The following is a 22,824-nucleotide window of genomic DNA, read 5'->3' on the forward strand; positions in this document are numbered from 1 at the left end:
GTCATGACATCCCCGGTGAAACTCCCTCGACGAGATATCTAGGGTGTCCTTAAGGACAAAAAGGGTGGTTTAAAATCGAACCAGGAAAGCTGGAGGAGGATGAGATGCAGATCTGGCATCGGCCAGGAACCAACACTGGGGACAAGTCTTGGCCTGGAGTCGATGACGTCGTTCGTTGGCGGTCTTCCCCCTTTCCCAAGTGTTGTGCCCTGTTGCCCTGTTGCCCTGTTGCCTTAATGCCTTGTAGCCTGATAATCCGTTCCCATGTTTGCACCCTTTGTCTCAAGTGAAACAATGGCTGACGTAACCACTCAGGGGCGAAGGGACCCGCTTTGTTTATTGGTCTCGAACCTCACCGCTTGCGTGTCCCGCTCCCCTGCGGCGGTGAGTTGTGACAGGCCGCCGTGGGCTGTTGATGAGCTGCCCTCCACCTCCCCTCCACGTCGCCTTATAAAGCCCCCCAACCCCTGATCATTCGACACACATTCTCTCTATTACCTCCCTACAATCTACTGTGTTCTTTGTACTTCCAACATACACTCTACCTCTCTACTTTCACAAAAATGGCTACCTGGTTCGACGGCAAGAAGTCCTTCGCGGACGTTCCCATCACCGCCAACGGCATCTCAACTGAGGAATTCCTCGATGCTGCTGAGGCCCTGACCACCTTGTTCGGTATGCGACCGTTATTGGAAATGGCACAGCACGCCGGAGAGCTCCGTATGCTGACACCAAATTCCTAGATCTCATGCAATCCAAGGCTTTCGGCGTTGTCAAGTCTGACCTCACCGGCAACATCAAGGTTCGGATAGCATACTACCCCGCATTCAGCCATCGCTCAGGTCTAACCCTCTCACAGAAAGTCAGGGACAGGTTCCTGGCTGCTCCCGCCGAGTCTCAGACTCTCCAAGAGCTTGTTGTGAACGAGCTCAAGACCGGAAAGCACACCGCCACCGAGGGTCTCCTTTGGCTCGTTAGGTTAGATTTGACTTACCCCTCCCCGTCCCTCAGCCCATGACACCCAGCCCCCTTATCGATGCATGATGCATAGTTCATATCGACACCTTCAACCTCCCGAACATAGCTGACATCTCGCTCTTACAGAGGACTTGACTTCACCGCCCAAGCTCTTCGCCACAACATTGACAACGCCTCCACCGAGCTCGCCGACTCCTTCCGCAATGCTTACGGCGGCACCCTCAAACCCCACCACTCCTTCGTTGTCAAGCCCCTCTTCTCCGCTGCCATGTCGGCCTGTCCTTACCGAAAGGACTTCTACTCTAGACTGGGCGATGATCAGGCTCAGGTGCAGGCGAACATGAATGTTTATGTTGCGGCCCTTGAGGAGCGGATCAAGATCCTCAAGGCATTCATGGAGAGCCCCCAGGCTAAATGGTAGATATCTTTCTGAAGGCTAGGTGATGTCAGGTACATTCGGCATATGAAGGAAAGCGCAGTTTTTGAAATGTACATACATATATTCGGGAAAGTCTGAGACTTCTTGCATGTTATTTATAGAGAAGATTTGGTCTGCGCAGGGTTTGTCGTATCTCTACTACTCCGCACTTGGAGAGAACTTTCATTTTGCGGGGAGTTGTGAGTCCACAAACGATCACAGGAGGACACTTGTACGAGACGATGCGTGAGCTTGTTCATGTCTTTGGCCACTCTGGCGCCATCACAACCATGGCATCGGTTCGTTCCTGTGGCCCGGTACAAACCCTCCAAATCATGTTAAACAGCAATGCACATATAAGAACTGGAGCTCCATAATGCAAAGCTGTATGGTATGGCCGGATGAGCTTTAGACGGGAGTTGGTGGTGTAAGTGCGTACGGCGAGACGAGATGATTGACAAGTCTACCCGAATTCTCCGGAAAATGCCTCGATCCTATTTGAGTTTCTGCGATGAGCACGGCGATGACCGTGATTAGAAAGAGCCAACACAGGCATGGGCGGGGATTATATATTGGGGCGAAAATTAAGGGGGCAGTGTTGAGGATGGATGACCTTCGACTTGAGTAAAGACCCATACGAGCCCCGTCTTGGGTCTTGATACTCACTATGCTCGCTTAGCAGCTGCCCCGAAGAAAGCATCCACTCACGGAGCTACATAGGTTTGAAGTTCCAAGCTGTTTTATAAAGTTCATCTTCCTTCTACACAGCGGAAAGTCCACCATAGAGTCTAGATCTTGGTCAACACTCCCTAAGTGCTGGACACAGAATCCCTACGCCCGGGAGGCTTACGCGCGAGCTTCGTGTTCCAACCTATCCCATCACTGGCAACCTACCCTGTTGCTGTTGCATCGTCTGCATCGATACTCACAAGCAGATCCTGTGATGATGACCTGGAAAATCTCTTCCCCCTGCCAGGCTGAGTCCTGGGGCTTTCTCTAGGCGACCTAGGTGAGCCGATTGACGTACTATGAGGGGAGAGAACGGCTATGACGCAGCGACATATCGACCGCAGAGCGGCTCATTAGAGCTTCGTCGATTGATGAAAAAGTCTGAGCACCGGGTGGTCGACTGCCAGTATACCAGAACAAAACACAGGCCTTGAGGCGTCTCTTCCGAGACTACCGATACTGTTTATCAGCATGTAGCCTCAAAACGATTGCTCAAGCCTTGTGGTTCCTATATTCATCAGTAGATGAATTACCTGGCCTGTCAAGAGCTACTAGGTATAGCTAAACACTTTCTAGGGCTGGTGGCCAGCGCAGATATCTCCTTCCAGCAGGCTGTTGTCGACTTTCGTACAAGGAAATCGATTCTCATGACGCTGGGTGTGATCGCGCTTGCGCAAATGTTTTTCTTTGTTCAATAAGCGGCAGGTTTTGACCTTAGGAAGCATGCTATTTGACATCCCTGGGCTCAACCAGATTGTTCTGGCGAGCTCAGGTGCGTTGCGCTCTTCACATATTGTTATACTACACATCATGCCCATGTCTGCGCTTGCTCATCTACTATCACGTGATCAGCATCTATGATTGCTAAAGCGTGCCGATGGTATACTTATGCGACAGCTGATGGAGTAGTGGAAAGACAGATGCCATAAGGAGGGACGCAAGGTAGAACATGAGTAGTCACGCGCATGGCAGCGGTGACTTAGCCAGGAGGTTACCAGGACCTAGAATAAACATTGAATCGAGACTGCCGCCGCAGTGTACCTAACGCTTTCGAGATTGCCATGTGAAGGGGGCTAGAGGTGGGACTCATAGAAGGCTGGAAGCCTGCACCAACCGTCCCGGGGTCGTCTGCGCTTCTGTCCCAATTGGGTAATCTAGCATGCCGCCGCGGGCCGTAGGCTGGGCTAGGCTACTACGAAGTACTGTATCTGCCAATCTGAAATGCTACTCTCCCTTTGAAGGACTCTTGGATATTGGCAATGATATGACTCTTATGATAGGCTTGATCGTTATGGTGACTAGCCCTCCATTGAAGTTAACCCAGCATGCAACCGCCTGTGCTCCCCTAGGGCAACAATTAGGTTCACATTACCTCTGGCATCGCCCAGAGCGAGGAGAATTGGGACCCACTGGTAGCACGAAGTCCTCTGCTTTCAGGTGGCTGTTGCATAGGGCGAAAGTGACAACTCAGAACCCCCGCTTCTGGTAGCACTCCATATATGCACATCACGGTTGCACGTGTGACAAAACTCAAGCGTTGGTGTGAGTTCGGAGAAGGAACTCGCACGTTCTTGGAGCATAGCAGTATATGCTATAAAGTATAGAGCCCAGATCACTCCACCTGGTGGCTTAAAATAGCATCTAAGGCACTCTGATGACAGTTCGGCCGATGACAGATGAAACATGCATTCAAGCAACGACCGTTTCACTATGTGGGGACCGGTCTAGCCTACCTAATATGTGACGTTGACAGTGACCTCAAGTATCCAGGTCAGATAAGAGAGGGGGATTACGACTTTGTACCACTCTGAAAACATGCAGCACCTTGAAAGTTTCCTCCCTTCAATCGGTGGATTGTGAATTAGGATTGGCATTCAGGCTTCGGTGCCCGCCTAGTTCGAGGGAGGATCCTGGAAGAAAAACAGCAGTAGTGCACGCGAGACTTCCCGATGCCGTGGACAGTTATCAGTATGCGTATGGTGCTATGTACTAATGCGAAATCGATCGATAGCCGAGCTTATTATGGTTCGTGGACGCCGCTTCCGCCATGTTCCACTGATGGACGAAACCATAAGCGGAGCAAGGCCGGAAACGGGTACCCTCCTCCGAATCATGGATTGTAGGGACTGGAATCAGGGGGGCAATGCGCACGATGACATGGCTTTCCCTTTTCCCTGCGAATCATGATAGGGTGTTGCGAAGCTCGGCGGCACTAGAGGCTAGCTCAGGTTCTAGGCGAGATGGCGAGGCAATTGTCCCTGGCATCAAGTGCTGACACCTGTCACCTGTCAGACGCGTATCCGGGAAAGCCAAATAGAACAAACAGCATTGTGCATTACACAAGAGACATTGCCCCTAGACCTGTTGACAATGCGATCGTTCTTATACGCATTATCCTACTCAAAAAAGAGGAGGAAGGTGGAACAAGTGTGACTGCATCTGAGATCCTCAGATGCGATCCTCTTGCTGGATCGGCAGGCTCAAATTAATTGTGGAGTTGTGTTGCCGGGTAAGGACTTCAGAAGAGGGGCACGTTGAGACGGTTGGAGACACCGTTCGGCAGCTGCCCGTCACGAGTCTTAGTGGTTTTATTAGTCAAAGTACTCGAGTAGCCCGCTCACCCATAAAGAAGAATAACTTACAGAATCAACGCATACTAAAGGATCGGATCAAAGATATGTTGAAGCAAGAAATATCTAAGCACAAGTCAGTAGCGTATCATTTACACATCGTTGTCAGGGAAGATAGGCTTCCAATTCAGTCCAACGGTGTTGACAGGGAAGAAGATCGAAATGAAACATCCGTCGGTGGGGCTGCCTATCTTTACCCTGTGCGAACAAGATCGATCAAACTGGTTGGCTTTTCGTCTGGGCTGAATCGTCATTTGCCGAGATTGCGCATCTTGATCTGCTTCGATGGAACAGCAATGTGGACATCATTGTTGCTACAAGTGCAGTACCGAAGAGCGGCGTGAGGAAGAGTATCCTGCAAGGCCTATTTCTGGTTAAGGCTGTCCCAGAAGAACGGGCAGAACCTTTATTTGCAGTGGATATCTGTAGTTAGTTGCTGTTTAGTTCCATGGATGGTAGAGGATTAGACTTCACTTGCCCTACCGGAGCCTAACGGCCCTGTCCAACACTTTCTATTTACACATATTTTAGAATCTTGCTATGTCCGCCAGCATAAGTTCACCCCTACTCCCACAACGTCATTCCTCAAGTTCTCAGGACCAGGAGCCTGTTACAACAAGACAATCAGGTCTGGATCATCCGCGTGTGTCCTTTGCAGGGTGCGCGATTCTTGGTACCCATCTGCATGCATGTCTAGCCGGCCTCCACTGGCAAGCTATTTTTCATCGCACAGCAAGCCGCATCTTTACGGCACCAAAAGTTCGAGACACCAATCGTTCGAGCCAATGGTAGGCCATAGTCTAGACTCCTAGAAACTACTGCATGTTGTCTTCGAGTTGTCATCATTGATGCTACTAGGATCGTTTGTAGTAAGGTGTCCGTGCCTGGAGCAGGTTCCCTTTTCCCCCTCCCCACCTTTGGAAGTAACCCCGTCCAGACTCCAGAAACAGGTGGAGTGATGAACCACCCGAACCAATGCACCCTGAAGTGGACTACTGACTACATTTTCCTTTCATGGCAAGGTGGACAATCTGAATGCCTGGAGATTGCCCCAGAGCCATCTTTTGGCACTGCTAGGCCGATGCCGATCAGCCTATTTTGGCCATTGCTGAAAGAGCACTGCTAAAGTACGGACTAATTCTCATAACTGAACCTCACTCAAGTTTTGCCGATGGGTCTTCAGCTTCTACCAAAGTCTATTTCTGGCCCTAGACATTCGGCATGATGGCATTGAGGGGTCATTCTCGGAGTTCAGAACGTGCCTAGGTATCCCTTCCCCACCCAAGCTGCAGTTGCTGGGATCCATTTGTCACTCTTCCACCCTCACAGTCGCATCCTTGCCACTGGGTCCATGCCCCATCACTCTTCACTAAACCTTCCATCCATGCCTTGTCTGACAGTCCGACCCGTCCCGACTCCTTAGCGTAGAAGCTTCTTCTTATGCAGCCAGTCTGCTCCCCTTAAAGTGCTATCGTCACCTGCAGTGCAATATTTTGTGTGCTACTACCGTCTCTCTTTCTCTCTCTCTCTCTCTCTCCTCGCTTCCTTGATGGTCGCTTTTCCACTTTGAGATGACCATGTCATCAGCCCCTAGATCACTATCCTCCGTCGTGATTGACCTCACCTCACAGACAATCTACAATGGTTAAGTTCAAAGGTCGCAGCGAGTCTATCTTCGTTGTTACCGTGGTTTTTCTTGGACTTTCCTTCATTTCCGTCTGCTTACGATGTTTCGTGAGACTACGACTGGTGCGCGCATTCGGATGGGACGATGCATTGATGGTTCTAGCTATGGTATGTGGCTAGCTGCTCTTGCCCTTCACGTGGCTTTCTTCTTGGTTCATGCTGAACATGAGATACACCATAACAGGCGCTGCAGATATTATTTGCCTTGTGTGGTATCACCGGGTCAGTTTATGGCATGGGCCAAAAACTCGAGTGGCTTGACCAAGACACGCTAGAAACCGCCTTGTTCGTATGTGATCTAAGAATACTACCCTTTTCCAAGCGGCAAAGTAAATTAACGTTCGCCAGTGGTGGTGGTTAGGTCAAACAAGCTATGTTGTGACAGTAGTCGTTGCCAAGGTCTCTATCGCATTGACTCTCTTCCGGCTTACCGTCTCACGAATACACAAGATGCTTTTGTGGTTTGTCATTGCCATCTCGATTGTCGTGGGCCTGGTATTCTGGTTCATGTTAACTCTGGAATGCCAACCGGTTTCATACTTTTGGCAACGTTTTCATTCCACTGGTACCTGCATCTCTATTGAGTACCTCATCGATGTCGCCTACCTGTACAGTGTAACAGCCATGGTCTGTGACTTGATTTTGGGGTTATTACCTGCCTTTTTAGTCTGGAACTTGCAAATGAGTAATAGAACCAAGGCTGCGCTAGCAGGGATCTTGAGCATGGGTTGCGTGTGAGTGCTCTTGGATGAACATCCACTGTCTAATAACCAGCCATGAACTAATGGCCCGATAGAGCCAGTGCAGCTGTGATTGTACGCATACCTTTCCTGCCTACTTACAACGATAAGGAGTTCCTCTGTAAGTTTGAATTCCACACCACACGAGAGCTACACAGGTTACTCATTAGAATTATCTTTAGACGCTACAGCGCAGATCTCGATCTGGTCTAATGTCGAGGCTGGCCTTGGCATCACGGCAGGGTGTCTTGTAACCCTGCGTCCTCTCTTTCGCTGGCTTGGTGACGCCAGCTATGGCGCCACGCGTAGCAAGAGAACAGGTGGTAGCATACCACTCTCGAGCTCGATCGGCCATGCAGCTCACGCCTCACAGAGCAATGCGACGAAGTACTGGCGGCCGGATCTCGATCCGGAAGATTCTCAGGGCGTGGTCACGACTATACAAACATCGGCTGGGAGCCCGCACAGTAGTCAGGAGGACCTCAACCCGAAGCCTAAACGCATGAATGGGGTTAATATACACAAGTCTTTTGTCGTGACCTCAGACATTGTATAAGAGCTCTACTGCTATTGGTGGCTTACTTACGATATATTTATTTGGTTTATGATGTTTCTGTGTGTCTGCACGACCTTATATGTACGTAGTAGGTATACCTTCTCGGATAAGTAGCCCACCACCCTCTTAGAACAACAAGAGCCTAGATTACTAAGACGGCTATGTAAGGAGCTTGCCTGGGCGTCGGCCTTCAAGCTTCCGAAAGCCATATCAATTAGTGCATTCTTCGGAATTGACGGCCAGCTTTGGGAGGCCCAGACTGATGCTTCTTAGTACACATATGAATCACCATATCTGGAGAAGATTTTTCTTCGCACATATCCATGATGTGATATCATTTTTGGTCAAAAGCTTCTCAGGGCCCTATGCGCCTCTGCCGGTCTCGAAAAGGTAAAAATGTCGATTACCTCAGCATTCCTTGACGAACTCGGTGAAGTAGATACAAGCAGCGGTCCTGATTGGAGGAGCAGGTTGATTGAAACAACTTGAACTCAATTGAACAGATTTGCTCCCAACTACCGGAACTAACTGAACAAGTGATACTGTACCAAGTCATGGGTACTAGGTACCAAATGATGAGTCCAAGCCGTCGCTTCCAGTGTGCAAATTGGCCAACGCAAGTTCCTTGAAATTGACACGCACACACTCTCCCGCTCAGCTTGACATTGAATTTGAGGAACATAATTTGGGAACAGATGCTCCGGGACGCTCTAGGTGAGTCACACCTTGGGAGCATTCGCCTTAGTTTGTACTTCCCGGAAAATGCATCGGGAGGTCAATTACTGCGCCTTGTGGTTTGGTCCTTGGGGCGGCGGATTTGATCGGTGGAGACCAGCCCCTGGGCAATCAGAGGATTTTGTCACAATGCTGCAGCCTGCCTCGGACTTGCCACGGGTAGCACAGTCGGGTTACTTGCTCTTCGGCGTTCGATAGTCTTTACGGAGCCTTCTCTATCACGGTCCACCATCCAAGCTTGGCATTTCCCTGCGATAGCTCATTGACTTTCAGCACAAAAGCAACATGTAGGCTCATGGCTGGTCCCAGGCCCGACTCAACTCCTCCATCCCGGGAGCTTTGGAGCGATGCAAGCATAGACAAGGATCGCATGCCCAGCGGCAATCCCGATCTCGTAGGCTGGGATGGAGATGATCATCCCGTACGCTTCGGCTTATCGAAAAGAATTGCAGAGGTTCCTGTTCCTGCGCTAACGGCTTCACAGAAACGGCCCTCAAACATGTCCACATGCCAAAAGTTTGTCATCACCGCCAATTTAGGTCTGATCACCTTCTGCGTGACCTTTGCATCCTCTGTCTTCAGCACGGCCACTACGGTCACGTCAAAACAATTTGGATTGTCTGAAGAGATGATGGTCCTGGTAACCAGTTTGTTCGTCCTGGATTTGCGCTTGGACCCTTGATTTTTGGCCCACTCTCAGAGCGGTACACGGAAGATTCCCCTGTTCATCGGGTTTTTTATGTTCGCCATCTTTCAGATTCCTGTGGCGGTAGCTCAGAATTTACAGACTATCTTCATATATCGCTTTCTAGGAGGGGCTTTCGGAAGTTCTCCGTTGGCTATAGTATGGCACCTCTCCATGTCCACCCGTCCACTTGACACACGTTGGTACTGATCATGCTGATGAAGATGATGAGGTCGGTGGAATTTTAGCCGACATTTTCGATCCGGTCCAGCGAGGGGTTGCAGTCGCGATATCTGCGGCGAGCACTTTCATCGGTACAGTTGCGGGTCCCATTGTTGGCGGCTTTGTGACAATGTCGTACCTGGGATGGCGATGTACATCTTGGTTGACACTCATCAATGTCAGCCTTCTTCGGGATTATAGGCTATCTTCTGGTTCCTGAGACCTTTGAGCCCGTTCTACCAACAACAAAGGCCAAAAGATTGCGCTTACAAACTAAGGATTGGGCACTTCATGCCCCCGCGGTAGAGCAAAGCACGGAGCTTGGGGATATCTGCGAGCAATACCTCCTACGTCCTATATTGATGTTGTTTCAAGAACCAATCCTTATACTGGCTACTCTGTATATGGGGTTTATATATGGCTTCCTCTACCTCTGTTTTGAAGCGTATCCTATCGCCTTTCAAGAAAATCGTGGCTGGAATGCGGGAGTTGGGGAGCTACCTTTCCTTGCTATCACGGTTGGTGTTCTGATAGCCGTGGGTATTATTATCGCATTCACCATTTCTCGCTTCAAGAGGATCATCAATGAACAAGGATCAGTTCCTCCGGAAGAGCGGCTCCTACAGATGATTCTTGGGGGCGCGGTGCTTCCCATTGGAATGTTTGGGTTTGGGTGGACCTCGAACAAGTCAATCATCTGGGTTCCAGAGGTCATTGCTGGCGGTGCTATCGGTATTGGAGTGCTACTGATCTTCTTGCAGGTAAGCTAATTCCCACTTTCTCTGAGGATCAAGTGGATGCATGAGTTTTGACAACGTTCCAGGGCCTCAACTATATTATCGACGTCTATGAGATGAACGCGAATTCTGCGATCACAGCCAACACTCTCTTTATATCTTGTCTGGGTGCCGGGTTTCCCATGTTCGCAACGGCAATGGTGAGTTGATATGTGCAATAACCCCCAATTATCATATTTTGCTAATTGTTTTAGTTCCATAATCTGGGGGTTCACTGGGCCATGATACTCCTGCGATGTTTAACTGCCATTTTATTCCCAATCCCTATTCTTTTTCGCATTTATGGTGCCAGAATCCGCAAAATGAACCGGTTCAGCCCGGATGTTTGATGCTCTCAGGGAGACAACATGACACTGGAGGGCTCTTCAACTAGGTTTCGAAAAGCAATAGCCACCCAAGCCCGTCCTTGCAATGATTGTCGATGCAAGCTATGGTCTATTTTCTTTCTTCTGTACAGGAAAACATGGAACTGTTTGCATCCTGTCGATACTTCAATTCTTGATTATAGACGGGAAAACGTCCGCCTAGTAGACGATGGAAGCACTGGACCCCTTCGGTAACAATACAAAGGTCAATTTGTATCGGTCAATACTTCTGCCCAGTTACGATGCCGTCCAAGCATACTTATATTATCTTCAGACCATCAAAAGAATTTAGTCATTCTTTTACTCAAGCGGCCGCTTATATCAGATCAGCACGAGAGCAAACAGCCATACCAAAGATGTCTCGATTCGAGTACAGCTCAGACCAGCAGATTGACGTCGCTTAGGTCTTCCAAGGAGTTTTGGCCGGCGCGGTATGTCAAAGCGATGCTCCTGTTGTATTAGTGTAATAACGGCTATGGCACGGACGCCAACGATTGGCTCTGGTGGGATCACTACTCATTCTTGGATGTGACGCTTGAGACCAGGGCGGATTAGGCTGCCAGGTGGGATGTCTCGTCGATTACGCCGTTCTTCCTGGAGCTCTGGCAGCAGGAGCTACATATCCCGCCGCTGGAGGTGAAGAACGAGGCGCTCCTGAAGTGGTTTGTTCAACGGGAGGCGCTGGAACAGGTGATCACTCAGCTGAAGAAGCGGATTGCGCTACCATCTTCTGGGTTGCTGAGTTCCTCCGCCCGATTTGTACGCTCTGGTTGGAGTCGGTCAAGCTGCAGATCCTCATCTTGCCTACTGATTCCTTGGAAAGTGGTTCTTCGGACCCCCAAGATGCGTTATCATGGAGGATACGGAACTTTATGCAGATATAGCAGGAATTGTAGTATATTTTCCATGATTCAAGTCCACTTGTTCCGGAGTAAAATGAACTAGACAATATTCAAATGATCTAAATGTTGTATTGAATCTCTACTATTCTTAGCAATAATTTTGACTCGCAAAGCGCCTTCGCAAGAAACCAAATTCTCATTTTATCTGCCTGTTCATCTAACCATGTTTGGCACGATAGTTTGCAATTGGATGGCTCTCTACGTAATTGTTTCACATATCTCAAATCGTCCTAGCAAAATAAGTTTGGGGGATAAGCTGGAGTTTCGGTATTGTTCAGGTTCTCGTACATAAGTCTTTCCTTCCTTAAGTGTTTTTGAAGATCGATACTTGAGGTCAAGTAAGCGCCAGATCAAACATATTGGGTGTAGGAAACAGAGAGAATCCTGAAAGTGGAAGACTGCTTTGATTTGACCTCATACCATCCTCGCGCGGGCCGAGTCTCGGCTTCTTTTTCACCCTCCGACTTTTATAACTCCCGTCCCCGAGATTTTGTTCTACTCCGATATACTTCTCTTTTCCAACTCGGCCCCAAATCCCATTCCAGATTTCTTATTTCGAACTTTTCACTTTCTGCATCTCTCTGACAACTGCTTGAGCACCAGTGACAGTCTCAGGGACCGTGCAATCCCAGACGCACCCTCCCAACATGAATGCCAGCTACAAGGTGGTTTCTCTCACCTTCGGAGAGAAAGCAGGTAGAACGCGCGTTTCTCGCGCTTGTGACCGATGCCATCGGCAGAAGGTAAGCTATCTGCTTAGTACATGATGAGTTTATCGGACAATCCTCATGTTGCATAGATTAAATGCGATGCAGCCCAACCCCGGTGCAATTGGTGCACTCATCAGAACGTCCCCTGTCTATATGATAGGCAACGCAAGAGACGCCGCAATTATATGTGAGTGGATTCCGTTTCTATGTCTCTATTGAGGGTCATTGAAGTGGTGCAGGGGAGATACTCTACTGGGCTCCTCAAGTGTGCGCTGACGTGACCGTCTTTAGGCAGCCACGAGAAAATGCTCGCAGTTCTCAAGGTGGTCAGTTCAAATTTCACTTTACAAGCTTGCCCAAGGATAGAGCACGAGCTATCTCGTTGAATTCAAGCACCGCAAATACTGAGCGTCACATTAGGGCCTCGTACCAATGCGTCTGATAACGAGGTGGTGGGTGATTCTACCCTGCCGCCAAGTAAACTTCGAAATCACTCTCCGGAGCACTTAAACGGCCACATCCCTATAATTAAAGGGAACGCCTTGTTGTCATCGGCTTCAGACACTATCCCTGCATTAACGCGCACGCAGGATAGCCAGCCTTCCAGAAAATCATCACCGTCCATTGACTCTTTTAGCTCACCACCCTGGGAGAACATTGCACAATTTGACCCCGGTCTGAATCACGAATCAAGTTCAATCGACCGAACAAGTCTGCCTGATCATGACGTGATCAAATCCCTTGCCATTGACTTCTACTCTTCGATTTATAGTTCCATATTCCCGATACTAGACCCCGTTCTCTTCGAACGAACTTTATCGTATGCTTATGAGACTGATCCTCGTACGCGAGGAGCTAGGAAGTCTGCTTGTCTCTGCGTGTGGGCTTTTCTTGCGTTCATGTCAATACATCAATTAGACGCAGGTCATCGCATATCGCCAACTGAACGTTTGCGCGTTTTGCACTATATTGAGACCTCCATGCATATAGGGCAATATCCCGACATAGACCTGCTGCAAACATCCGTCATCATGATCGTCGTCTATCTTTTTTCGGGAAAGCTTCGAATGGCTGTCATGTGGAGCACTTTTGCCTCTCGAGCAGTACTCCTTCTCGGAGGCCATTCGAAGACATGCCTTGAGCGCGCGTCGCTCTTCACCAACTCAAGTGAGCTAGAGTCTAGGAAAGACGCGCATCTTCGAAACCTTTTCTGGTTGTGCTATCATTTCGATAAAGAACTTTGTCGGCGTACCGAACAGCCACCGTTTCTATTTGAACACAATTGCGATCTGAGTCTTCCTAGAGGCTACAAAGATTCTGTCCAATTTACCTTGGAAGCAGATATATATTCCCGGCCTCTATTTCCCGGCGATCTTCGGTTAACGGAGATCCGTTCCCAGGCTTATGCTGCTCTGTACTCTCCAAGAGCCCTCGAGAAAAGTGATAGCGAGATTTTGCAAGCGATTCGAACATTGGATGACCGGCTTGAAGAATGGCGAATGGCTGTTGCACCTGACCACCGTCCAAAGCTTTTCTTCTCTGCGGCCGCCGGTATCGGCCGCGATGGCGCAGACATGCGGGCGGTGATGCTTCGTCTCGAATTCCACCACTGTCTAGCTTACGTCCATTTGGCGAGTATCCGTTGTAAGTCATGGAGTCATCGGCCTAAAGGAGAGCTAGAGGGAGTCAGCACGAGCGTAAAAATCTCTGTGTCGGCCTGCCGTTCATCCTTGCAATTTCTGCTAGCAGTGAAGTCGGCCTTGAAACCCAAGGTTTTCTGGTACGCATTCTGAACATAGGCATTCCCCATCCGCTTCTCATTGATTTATTACCTGTCTATTGCTGAGTCTTCTAACCTGAGGTCTTCCAGGCTCGTCGTGTTCTATCCCATAATTGCTATGCAAACCATTCTCTGGAATGTCCAGGAGAATCCAAGTACTCAAAGTGCAATGGACGATGTTTCCCTTATTAGTCAGGTCTCGCAGTTATTACATGACCTAGCCGCACAAGCCGCACTGCAGAATGAGGGACTCGGATCTGAGGACCGAGTTTGTACCTCCATTGCAGATCTTGAGCGCACAGCCCGTCAGTCAGTCTTGAAAAGTGCCCCCGCCACTATCGCCCGGTAGAGCCCTAATGTTGCGGTCTGAGCACGCTAAACTTGAGCTCGGAAGGACTCTGTGCTTCCTTCGAGGTTGTTCCCCTCAATGCAGTTCATAAGAAGTTTGTTTGCTGATCCGAGCCTTGGTCTTTATTTTGTAGATGTCCAGGGCTACGACTCGGTAGCAAATGTGCCATCTCAACCTTCATCGACCCGAGCGGTAGACATGCAATCGTGGGGAACGAATCAAGTCGGTATGTTGTGGTCAAGCCTGAGGATGTATTAACAGTCTATTGGCTTGTCTGGCTGCAATCTACTCGTTGTAAATCAGGATTGATGCATCCAAAAGACAGTAGTGACATTTCTGGGCTGGACATCAACAACAATCAACGATGCTTAGTAGCATATGTCGCGTGTACCCTGGAAGATACATGTGGAGTATAAAGAGATAGATTTCAGATCAGGGCCTATATCGTCCCTGAGCAGCTCGGAAGGCATGTAGATATAACTGGGCACTTGGGGTCCATCCACTTCTGTATGATCGAGCTGGTCGCAGAGTGAACAAAGCTGTGTGGTCAATGGAATTGCATCATTTCTTATCGAAGCGGCAGGGAAAATCCCAGCTCCGTGCGGGCACGTGGCGGCCAATCGTAACCACCGACGGGGGTTCCCGTACCTCCAGCTCCCGGCGGCGAGGAAATCCCCCAAATTTATACCGTTGAGGTGGCTTCTTCGTGCTTTCCTCTCCATCTCTCGTTGCGACAGCGGTTCGACATCAGCAGTCCGGATTCGATGGTTCAGGCGCCTCACCACCTATGCTTACCTACTGAGAGGCCTTTTCCAACTTCTTAAGTTCGCGTCGTTTGACCCGCGTCGTGGTCATCCGAGTGTCATCATGTGGGTTTCGCCTTCTTCGGACTGCATTTATCCTCGTTCATCTACTAACACGCAGGTCTGACCATAGGGCGAGACTCGTGGATGATCACCAAATCAAATATGCGTCGCTTCACAATGCCCTTCCCACCCAGCTACACACCTACGTCTGGCCTTTCCTGATTATCTGGCCGGCGTTTTTCGCTTTCTACCTCTCTCCTGAGCGCTACGATACTTACATTCAAGGCCAAGAATGGACCTTCGTTTTCTCTGGCTCGATCATCACTGCGCAGTCACTCCTTTGGCTAATGACAAAATGGAACATCAATATTGAAACCCTATTTACCGCTACCAAGGCCCGGTCGGTCGATTCTGCCCGTCTTATCAAGGTCATCCCGGCCGCCAACGCTGGCTCCGCTGAGATCTGTCCGTTGGTCGTTGATACTCGTGGTGGAAAGAAGACGATCTCGTTTTTGTTCCAGAAGCGCCGTTTCCTCTTCAATGAAGAGACTAAGTCCTTCGCTCCTCTGTCGTACGTTCTTGATGCAGAGCCCAAGCCTGCACTCAAGTTCTTTCAGAAGAGCCAGGGCTTCACGACTAAGGAAGAAATCGAGCGCGTTCGCCACCACTATGGAGACAACACTTTTGACATTCCCGTTCCCGGTTTTGTTGAGCTCTGGAAGGAGCACGCAGTCGCGCCTTTCTTCGTTTTCCAGATCTTCTGTGTCGGTTTGTGGATGCTGGATGAATACTGGTACTATTCCTTGTTCACGCTCTTCATGCTCGTCATGTTCGAGAGCACGGTCGTCTGGCAACGACAGAGGACCCTCGGTGAGTTTCGGGGTATGAACATTAAGCCTTACGACGTTTGGGTCTACCGTGAGAAGAAGTGGCAGAAAATCACCAGTGACAAGCTCTTGCCCGGTGACCTTATGTCTGTCAACCGTACCAAGGAGGATGGCGGTGTTGCCTGCGATATTCTACTCATCGAGGGCAGCGCCATCGTCAACGAGGCTATGCTTTCTGGGGAGAGCACACCTCTCCTGAAGGAATCGGTTCAACTCAGACCCGGAGATGACTTGATTGAGCCTGATGGATTGGACAAGAACGCCTTTGTTCACGGAGGCACTAAGGTTCTGCAGATTACCCATGCAAACACCGCTCCCGAGGATCTTGTTTACAAGAATGATTCGAGCATTCTTCCTACTCCGGATGCTGGCGCGCTCGGTGTCGTCGTCAAGACCGGATTCGAGACTAGCCAGGGCAGTCTCGTGCGCACAATGATCTACTCTACTGAACGGGTCTCTGCCAACAATGCGGAAGCTCTGCTCTTCATTCTGTTCCTTCTCATTTTCGCCATCGCCGCCTCCTGGTACGTCTGGCAGGAGGGTGTTGCGCAGGATCGCAAGAGGTCAAAGCTTCTTCTGGACTGTGTCTTGATCATCACCAGTGTCGTCCCTCCCGAACTCCCCATGGAACTCAGTCTTGCCGTCAACACCAGCTTGGCTGCCTTGAGCAAGTTCGCCATCTTCTGCACGGAGCCTTTCCGCATTCCTTTCGCTGGACGCGTAGATGTTGCCTGCTTTGACAAAACCGGCACACTCACCGGTGAGGATCTTGTTGTTGACGGTGTTGCTGGGCTTACTCTTGGTCACGCCGGTGCTAAGGTTGAATCGGACGGCGCGCACCCCGAGCTGGCCAAGGGTGGTAACATCGGACTTGACACTACGCTTGTTCTTGCAAGTGCCCACGCCTTGGTCAAACTCGATGAGGGCGAAGTGGTTGGTGACCCTATGGAGAAGGCTACTCTCAAGTGGCTCGGTTGGACTCTCGGCAAGAACGATACCTTGACTGGTAAGGCCACGCCTGCCACTGGTCCCGTCGTTCCCGAGTCCGTTCAGGTTGTGAGGCGGTTCCAGTTCTCCTCTGCGCTCAAGCGCCAGAGCACGATTGCTACTGTTGTCCTTGATGATCGCAAGGCCCACAAGAAGGTCAAGTCTACCTTTGTGGGTGTTAAAGGTGCTCCTGAGACTATCCGTACCATGCTTGTTGATACTCCTCCGGGTTACGAAGAGACTTACAAGTACTTCACCCGTAACGGTGCCCGTGTCCTTGCTCTCGCTTACAAGTATCTTTCCCATGAGTCTGAATTCTCTCGCGGACGCATCAACAACTACACCCGTGAGGATGTTGAGTCTGATTTGACCTTTGCCGGCTTCCTCGTCTTGCAGTGCCCTCTTAAGGACGATGCCATCAAGGCGGTCCGCATGCTCAACGAGAGTAGCCATCGTGTTGTTATGATCACCGGTGACAACCCGCTGACTGCCGTCCATGTTGCACGTCAAGTCGAAATTGTGGACCGTGAGGTCCTGATCCTCGATGCTCCTGAGAATGACAAGTCTGGAACAAAGCTGGTCTGGCGAAGCATTGATGACAAAGTCAACATTGATGTCGATCCTACCCAAGCCCTGGACCGTCGCATCCTGGACACCAAGGACATCTGTGTCACAGGTTACGCTTTGGCTAAGTTCAAGGGACAGAAGGCCTTGCCCGATCTTCTTCGCCACACCTGGGTTTACGCCCGTGTCTCTCCCAAGCAAAAGGAAGATATCCTCCTGGGTCTCAAGGATGCCGGTTACACGACTCTGATGTGTGGTGATGGTACCAACGACGTTGGTGCTCTGAAGCAAGCTCATGTCGGCGTTGCCCTCTTGAACGGTTCCCCTGAGGATCTTCAGAGGATCGCCGACCACTACCGAACAACCAAGATGAAGGAAATTTACGAAAAGCAGGTTGGCATGATGCAACGTTTCAACCAGCCCGCTCCTCCTGTTCCTCTTCAGATCGCTCACTTGTACCCCCCTGGTCCCAGTAACCCTCACTACCAGAAGGCTATCGATCGTGAAGCGCAGCGCAAGGGCGCCGCCACTCCAGGTGCGCAGGGCCAGGCAGAAGCAATTCCGACCATCACCTCGCCAGGCGCCCAAGCCCTACAGCAGACTAACGCCAATTTGACCCCCGAACAACAACGGCGGCAACAGGCGGCGGTGTCTGCTGCTGGATTCGCTGACAAGCTCACCACATCCATGATGGAACAAGAACTCGATGACAACGAACCCCCGACTCTGAAGCTCGGAGACGCCTCGGTCGCTGCTCCGTTCACCAGCAAACTTGCCAATGTTATCGCTATTCCTAACATCCTTCGTCAGGGACGCTGCACCCTTGTTGCGACCATCCAGATGTACAAGATTCTCGCCTTGAACTGCTTGATCAGTGCATACAGTTTGAGTGTCATCTACCTGGACGGCATCAAGTTTGGTGACGGTCAAGTCACCATCAGCGGTATGCTGATGAGTGTCTGCTTCCTTTCCATCTCCCGCGCGAAGGTTAGTTACTTCTGATGCATACAACCTTTTGCCTTTGCTTTACTAACTCCCGAAACCAGTCTGTGGAAGGCTTGTCCAAAGAACGTCCGCAGCCGAACATCTTCAACGTCTACATCATCGGCTCTGTGCTTGGTCAATTTGCTATTCACATTGTTACCTTGATCTATCTGTCGAACTACGTCTACTCGATCGAACCGTAAGTCACTCCGTCTATTACAAATTCCAAGGTTGCAGAAAAATGCTAATTAGTACTAGGAGACAATCCGATATCGATCTGGAGGGAGAGTTCGAACCGTCGCTTCTCAACAGCGCCATCTACCTGCTTCAGCTCATTCAGCAGATTTCGACCTTTTCGATCAACTATCAGGGCCGTCCCTTCAGAGAGTCGATTCGTGAGAACAAGGCGATGTATTGGGGACTGCTAGCCGCCTCCGGTGTTGCTTTCTCTTGCGCCACGGAGTTCGTTCCGGAATTGAACGAGAAGCTGCGCCTGGTTCCCTTCAGCACTGAGTTCAAGGCTACTCTGACTGTTTTGATGGTCTTCGACTACGCTGGATGCTGGATCATTGAGAACGTGCTCAAGCGACTGTTCAGTGACTTCCGGCCGAAGGATATCGCTATTCGCCGGCCGGATCAGCTCCAGCGGGAGGCGGAGCGCAAGCGCCAGGAGGCGTTGGAGCAGCAGACAGAGACAAAGGCATGAGGAGGCCTGGGTGCAATTTAGGGTGTTGGGTACATTAGAGAGACCTCTATTAATATGTCCTGTCTAGATATATACTGTTATGCTGATTGGTGAGAAAGGCCCTTACGGCCATCGGAATGTGTGTTCATAGAACAAATGAAGTCATAGAAGAATCTTGTGTCGTGTCTTCTGCATTTCGGTGTGACGTAGTGATTGAGACACTTGCCTAGACGTACTGAGTAAAATAAGATGGAATGTGACAAAGTGGATCGATCATTCCTTAGTTGTAATACTCGTAAGAATGGATATTATAGAACCATGGATTTGTGCCTCAGGTGTGCAAGCCGGCGAGCGATAAGCCAATTTCCGGCTCCGTCTTGTCACCTTCCCCCCTTTGAAGCTCCACCTTCGGGCAAGGCTGCCGCTGGACTGACGGTCTCTCCCTCTCACAACCCCCCTTTTGGCTACAACTCACAACTCACTTCTCCTTCTTTGACTGCTCCTTCTTGTTCCCCTCCTTCTCCTCTGCTCTACGTGGGCTTCTGTCTCTCATGCGCTCATAGTCTCCAGCCAAAATGTCCCGGAGGACGCTGGGTGGAGGTCGTGTTCTAGGCCCCGCGAACGCTCGTTCTCCATCCGCTGCTGCGATCCCGTCTCCGCAACTGAACCATCCAAGGAACCTTGTCTTATCGCCCTCCGCCAGCAGTCTTTCCCTCAGTTCCCAGGCGTCCACTTCTCAATTCTCGTCCGAGGCCCAAGATCTGACCTCGCGCATCTCCCTTGAGAATGCCTCCACCGCGATACCTGCCGCTCCGGCGGCTGCCGGAGCTCAGCTGGTCTGTCCGATTTGCAGTGAAGAGATGGTATGGCAGCATGCTTATCCCCCTCCTCCCTCCCCTCATAGACTACCGGCAGACTGACAGGGACTTGGACTCAATAGGTGACGCTACTACAATTGAACAGGTACTTTACCGCTCGCTACCTGCATTGATCTGCGACCCATAACTAATCCCATGTCCTCCCCTCCGCCAGACACATCGATGACGTACACCAAAACCTGGAAGATGATCGACAAGACGAAGTCAAAGATTGGTTCAAGACACAGATGGACAAGGCGAAGCGGTTTCAACCTCTTGCTGTGTTGAACCAGAAACTCAAGGGGCTCGACGTGTTCGAATCGAACGAGAACCTCCAGCTTCCCTTCGCGGGGCCGAGTCGCGCGTCGTCGTCCGGCCCGACCACATCGACACATGCACATGTGAGCCATCTGCCACCGCCGCCGCCGTCGTTGTCGGAGAGACCGCTCGATCCAGATGATATTATCACGAAAGAGCACTGGCAGGGTCGGACCCTGTACGATTCGTGCTTGGAACCGTCGTGCGGGAAGCGGCTGAATACGACGAATGGCTGCGTCAACTGTCGCAAGTGCGGGAAGCTGTTCTGCGAGGAGCATACGATGTATCAGATGAAGCTGTCGAGGTCGGCGCAGCATGAGCCGGTTCGGGGTCTGTGGTGTCGCGTTTGTGAGACTTGTTACAAGTCCAGAGAGGGGTATAATGATCACACTGGTAATCTTCGACTCCTGGTACGGCAGGATTTTGGTAGGCTGACTGGGTTGGAATAGGCTTGACGCGAGACCGGATGGATGAATTCAAGGTCGTCCGGAAACATACGGTTGACAAGGCGCTGCTGGAGGTTTCGCGTCTGGAGAAACGCCTGACGCGACTCACACAATTGTTGGCGAGCTTGCCGGTGGATCAGATTCAATCGAATGCCAACAAACTGTGGTCGCTTTCGTGGCAGGGTGACCAGCGGAAAGCTCTGGAGCAGACCATTGTCAGCTGGCAGGATGATGCAAGCGTCCTCCGCTGTCCCTTTTGCCAGCAGGACTTCTCTAGCTACTCTTTTCGGAGACATCATTGCAGAACTTGCGGGCGGGTTGTATGTGGTGATCCTGCAACAGCCTGTTCCACCGAGGTTCCCTTGAGTATATCGTCCCGTACGTTGCCATTGTGATCCGTCTGTGGGGATACTAGCTTACAGAGATTGATGTTGGCAGAGTCGGCAGTCGCTAAAACACCCGCGGAAAAGTCAGATCGCGCCGGCGTGATCAACGTTGATGTCAGGCTCTGCAAGGACTGCCGATCGACCTTGTTCGATCGACGTGATTTTGAGGCTGAACTCCTCCGGAAACCCCCAGCTGTGAGGGCTTATGAGAACCTCACACAGTTCGAGAGAGGCATTCGGCTCTTGTTGCCGAAGTTTCAGAAGCTCCTAACAACTTTACAGTATGTACACTATAGCAGTTTGCGCTGGGGGAGTCATTAACTTTTGCTGGCAGAGATCCTCGACGGCCCCCCTCATCAGCACAACTCGCGGAAGCTTCCAAGGTGCGTAAACGACTCACGGACTCGTTCGCCCAGTATGATGTCGCGGCCAGACGGATCCGGGATATGCCGACGGAGTCGCCCACACAACAGCGCTTGCAGAAGGCCATCTATCAGCAGGCAAGCAATTTCTTGCACCTACACATGTTGCCGTTGAAGACGCTTCCCAAGCTGCTCAAACATGCCACTCCCAATGGAAATGGACGGCTGCCCGGCCCCAGTAGCACCCCCGGAAGTCCAAGCCAAGGCCCCGTCGGCAGCCCTCAACGGCCTGAGTCCGCTTTGGCGTCCATCAAATATGGTAGCATTGCAGCTAGCGCCAGCACCAGCAGCCTCGCCAGCGACACGAGTAGCGCTGTCTCTGCGCTGGAGGCGGAGGAGAAAGCCCTCCGGGAGCGGTTGATTGTGCTCGAGGAACAAAAGTTCTTCGTGTCGGAGATGATCGCCGACGCGAACCGACGCCGCAAGTTCGATGAGGTCAGCAGCCTAGCGATGAATGTCGAGGATCTCACGCGGGAGATAGACCGGGTCAATGGGATGCTCGATGGATTAGATTTTGAGGGTGTCTACACCGGTAATCGTCAGCCGGGTAGTTGATGTTGGTTTGCAATACTCCATTGGTTGACATTTTCCTTTCGACTCTTTACTACAATTGAATTCAAGTCCAGTGCAGGCACGGCGTTGTGGATCATTGTCAGTTTCTGCGTTGAAGTTGCATAGCATGGGCGTTTTGTATGTATGTATGTCTGAAGTGTTATGCATGCGTGGTTGGATGACAGACGGGGTTCCTTCGAATCGAATGACTGGGTTGTTCATTGGGTGGAGTACGGAGTAGCAGTGTATTGCGTGCGTGCAAGGTTGGAGGGGCTCGGAGCAGTTTTGCAAGGGAGGCAGCAGCCGTTGCATGGCATGGCAGTTGCAGCGACATTTGCCTTTTGACATGTCCTCCCCTCCTTTTCCCCTCATCCTGAGATATTCTCGGATTTGGAACCCTGTGTTTTACCATAGTGTAGTGAACACTCGCCCTTTCATCCCTCCCGTTCTTGACCACCCGAGCAATCCATCCGATTCAGAAATCACCACCCCAGTATCTGAAACGATAACTAGTACCGCTGTGCAATAGCACGGTACATGCCCTACTTGAAAGAAAAAAAACAACCCCCCAGCACGCCACACGGAGCCCCCCGGACCCGAAGAACCCGATCCCTCCCCAATCCGCAATCCGCAATCAACTTCCAACCC

General features: G+C 50.7%; 7 protein-coding genes across 7 annotated transcripts; all 7 read left to right on the top strand.

Moving 5' to 3' along the window:
- The first annotated feature begins 413 nt into the window (after positions 1-413).
- Positions 414-1,809, top strand: BO82DRAFT_359952 (GLTP domain-containing protein). Its single transcript, XM_025636711.1, has 4 exons — positions 414-675; positions 744-802; positions 860-978; positions 1,105-1,809. Exons 1-4 carry the CDS (start codon positions 564-566, stop codon positions 1,397-1,399), a joined length of 585 nt encoding a protein of 194 aa, XP_025485731.1. The 5' UTR covers positions 414-563; the 3' UTR covers positions 1,400-1,809.
- Positions 1,810-6,238: 4,429 nt separating this feature from the next.
- BO82DRAFT_359954 (putative integral membrane protein) lies at positions 6,239-7,855 on the top strand. Its single transcript, XM_025636712.1, has 5 exons — positions 6,239-6,549; positions 6,626-6,730; positions 6,790-7,175; positions 7,238-7,302; positions 7,364-7,855. Exons 1-5 carry the CDS (start codon positions 6,397-6,399, stop codon positions 7,735-7,737), a joined length of 1,083 nt encoding a protein of 360 aa, XP_025485732.1. The 5' UTR covers positions 6,239-6,396; the 3' UTR covers positions 7,738-7,855.
- Positions 7,856-8,907: 1,052 nt separating this feature from the next.
- On the top strand, positions 8,908-9,250 carry BO82DRAFT_359955 (uncharacterized protein). Its single transcript, XM_025636713.1, has one exon. It carries the CDS (start codon positions 8,972-8,974, stop codon positions 9,152-9,154), a length of 183 nt encoding a protein of 60 aa, XP_025485733.1. The 5' UTR covers positions 8,908-8,971; the 3' UTR covers positions 9,155-9,250.
- A 60-nt stretch (positions 9,251-9,310) lies between these two features.
- Positions 9,311-10,644, top strand: BO82DRAFT_21266 (MFS general substrate transporter). Its single transcript, XM_025630716.1, has 4 exons — positions 9,311-9,316; positions 9,406-10,140; positions 10,203-10,316; positions 10,371-10,644. Exons 2-4 carry the CDS (start codon positions 9,556-9,558, stop codon positions 10,503-10,505), a joined length of 834 nt encoding a protein of 277 aa, XP_025485734.1. The 5' UTR covers positions 9,311-9,316; positions 9,406-9,555; the 3' UTR covers positions 10,506-10,644.
- Positions 10,645-12,141: 1,497 nt separating this feature from the next.
- On the top strand, positions 12,142-14,144 carry BO82DRAFT_261058 (uncharacterized protein; the record flags this gene model as incomplete). The annotated part of the gene is made up of 5 exons (XM_025630931.1): positions 12,142-12,186; positions 12,243-12,340; positions 12,385-12,483; positions 12,563-13,933; positions 14,024-14,144. Coding segments are annotated over 5 exons (1,734 nt in total), but the record flags the coding sequence as incomplete, so codon positions are not given.
- Positions 14,145-14,981: 837 nt separating this feature from the next.
- BO82DRAFT_359958 (ion-transporting P-type ATPase SPF1) lies at positions 14,982-19,373 on the top strand. Its single transcript, XM_025636714.1, has 4 exons — positions 14,982-15,151; positions 15,219-18,513; positions 18,573-18,709; positions 18,769-19,373. Coding segments are annotated over exons 1-4 (3,882 nt in total). The 5' UTR covers positions 14,982-15,149; the 3' UTR covers positions 19,217-19,373.
- A 151-nt stretch (positions 19,374-19,524) lies between these two features.
- BO82DRAFT_349122 (putative vacuolar segregation protein (Pep7)) lies at positions 19,525-22,179 on the top strand (the record flags this gene model as incomplete). The annotated part of the gene is made up of 6 exons (XM_025633863.1): positions 19,525-20,058; positions 20,136-20,158; positions 20,228-20,763; positions 20,820-21,194; positions 21,255-21,483; positions 21,537-22,179. Exons 1-6 carry the CDS (start codon positions 19,771-19,773, stop codon positions 22,177-22,179), a joined length of 2,094 nt encoding a protein of 697 aa, XP_025485737.1. The 5' UTR covers positions 19,525-19,770.
- Positions 22,180-22,824: the final 645 nt, after the last annotated feature.

This window comes from Aspergillus uvarum (genome assembly GCF_003184745.1).
Source record: "Aspergillus uvarum CBS 121591 unplaced genomic scaffold BO82scaffold_115, whole genome shotgun sequence".
NCBI lineage: Eukaryota > Fungi > Ascomycota > Eurotiomycetes > Eurotiales > Aspergillaceae > Aspergillus > Aspergillus uvarum.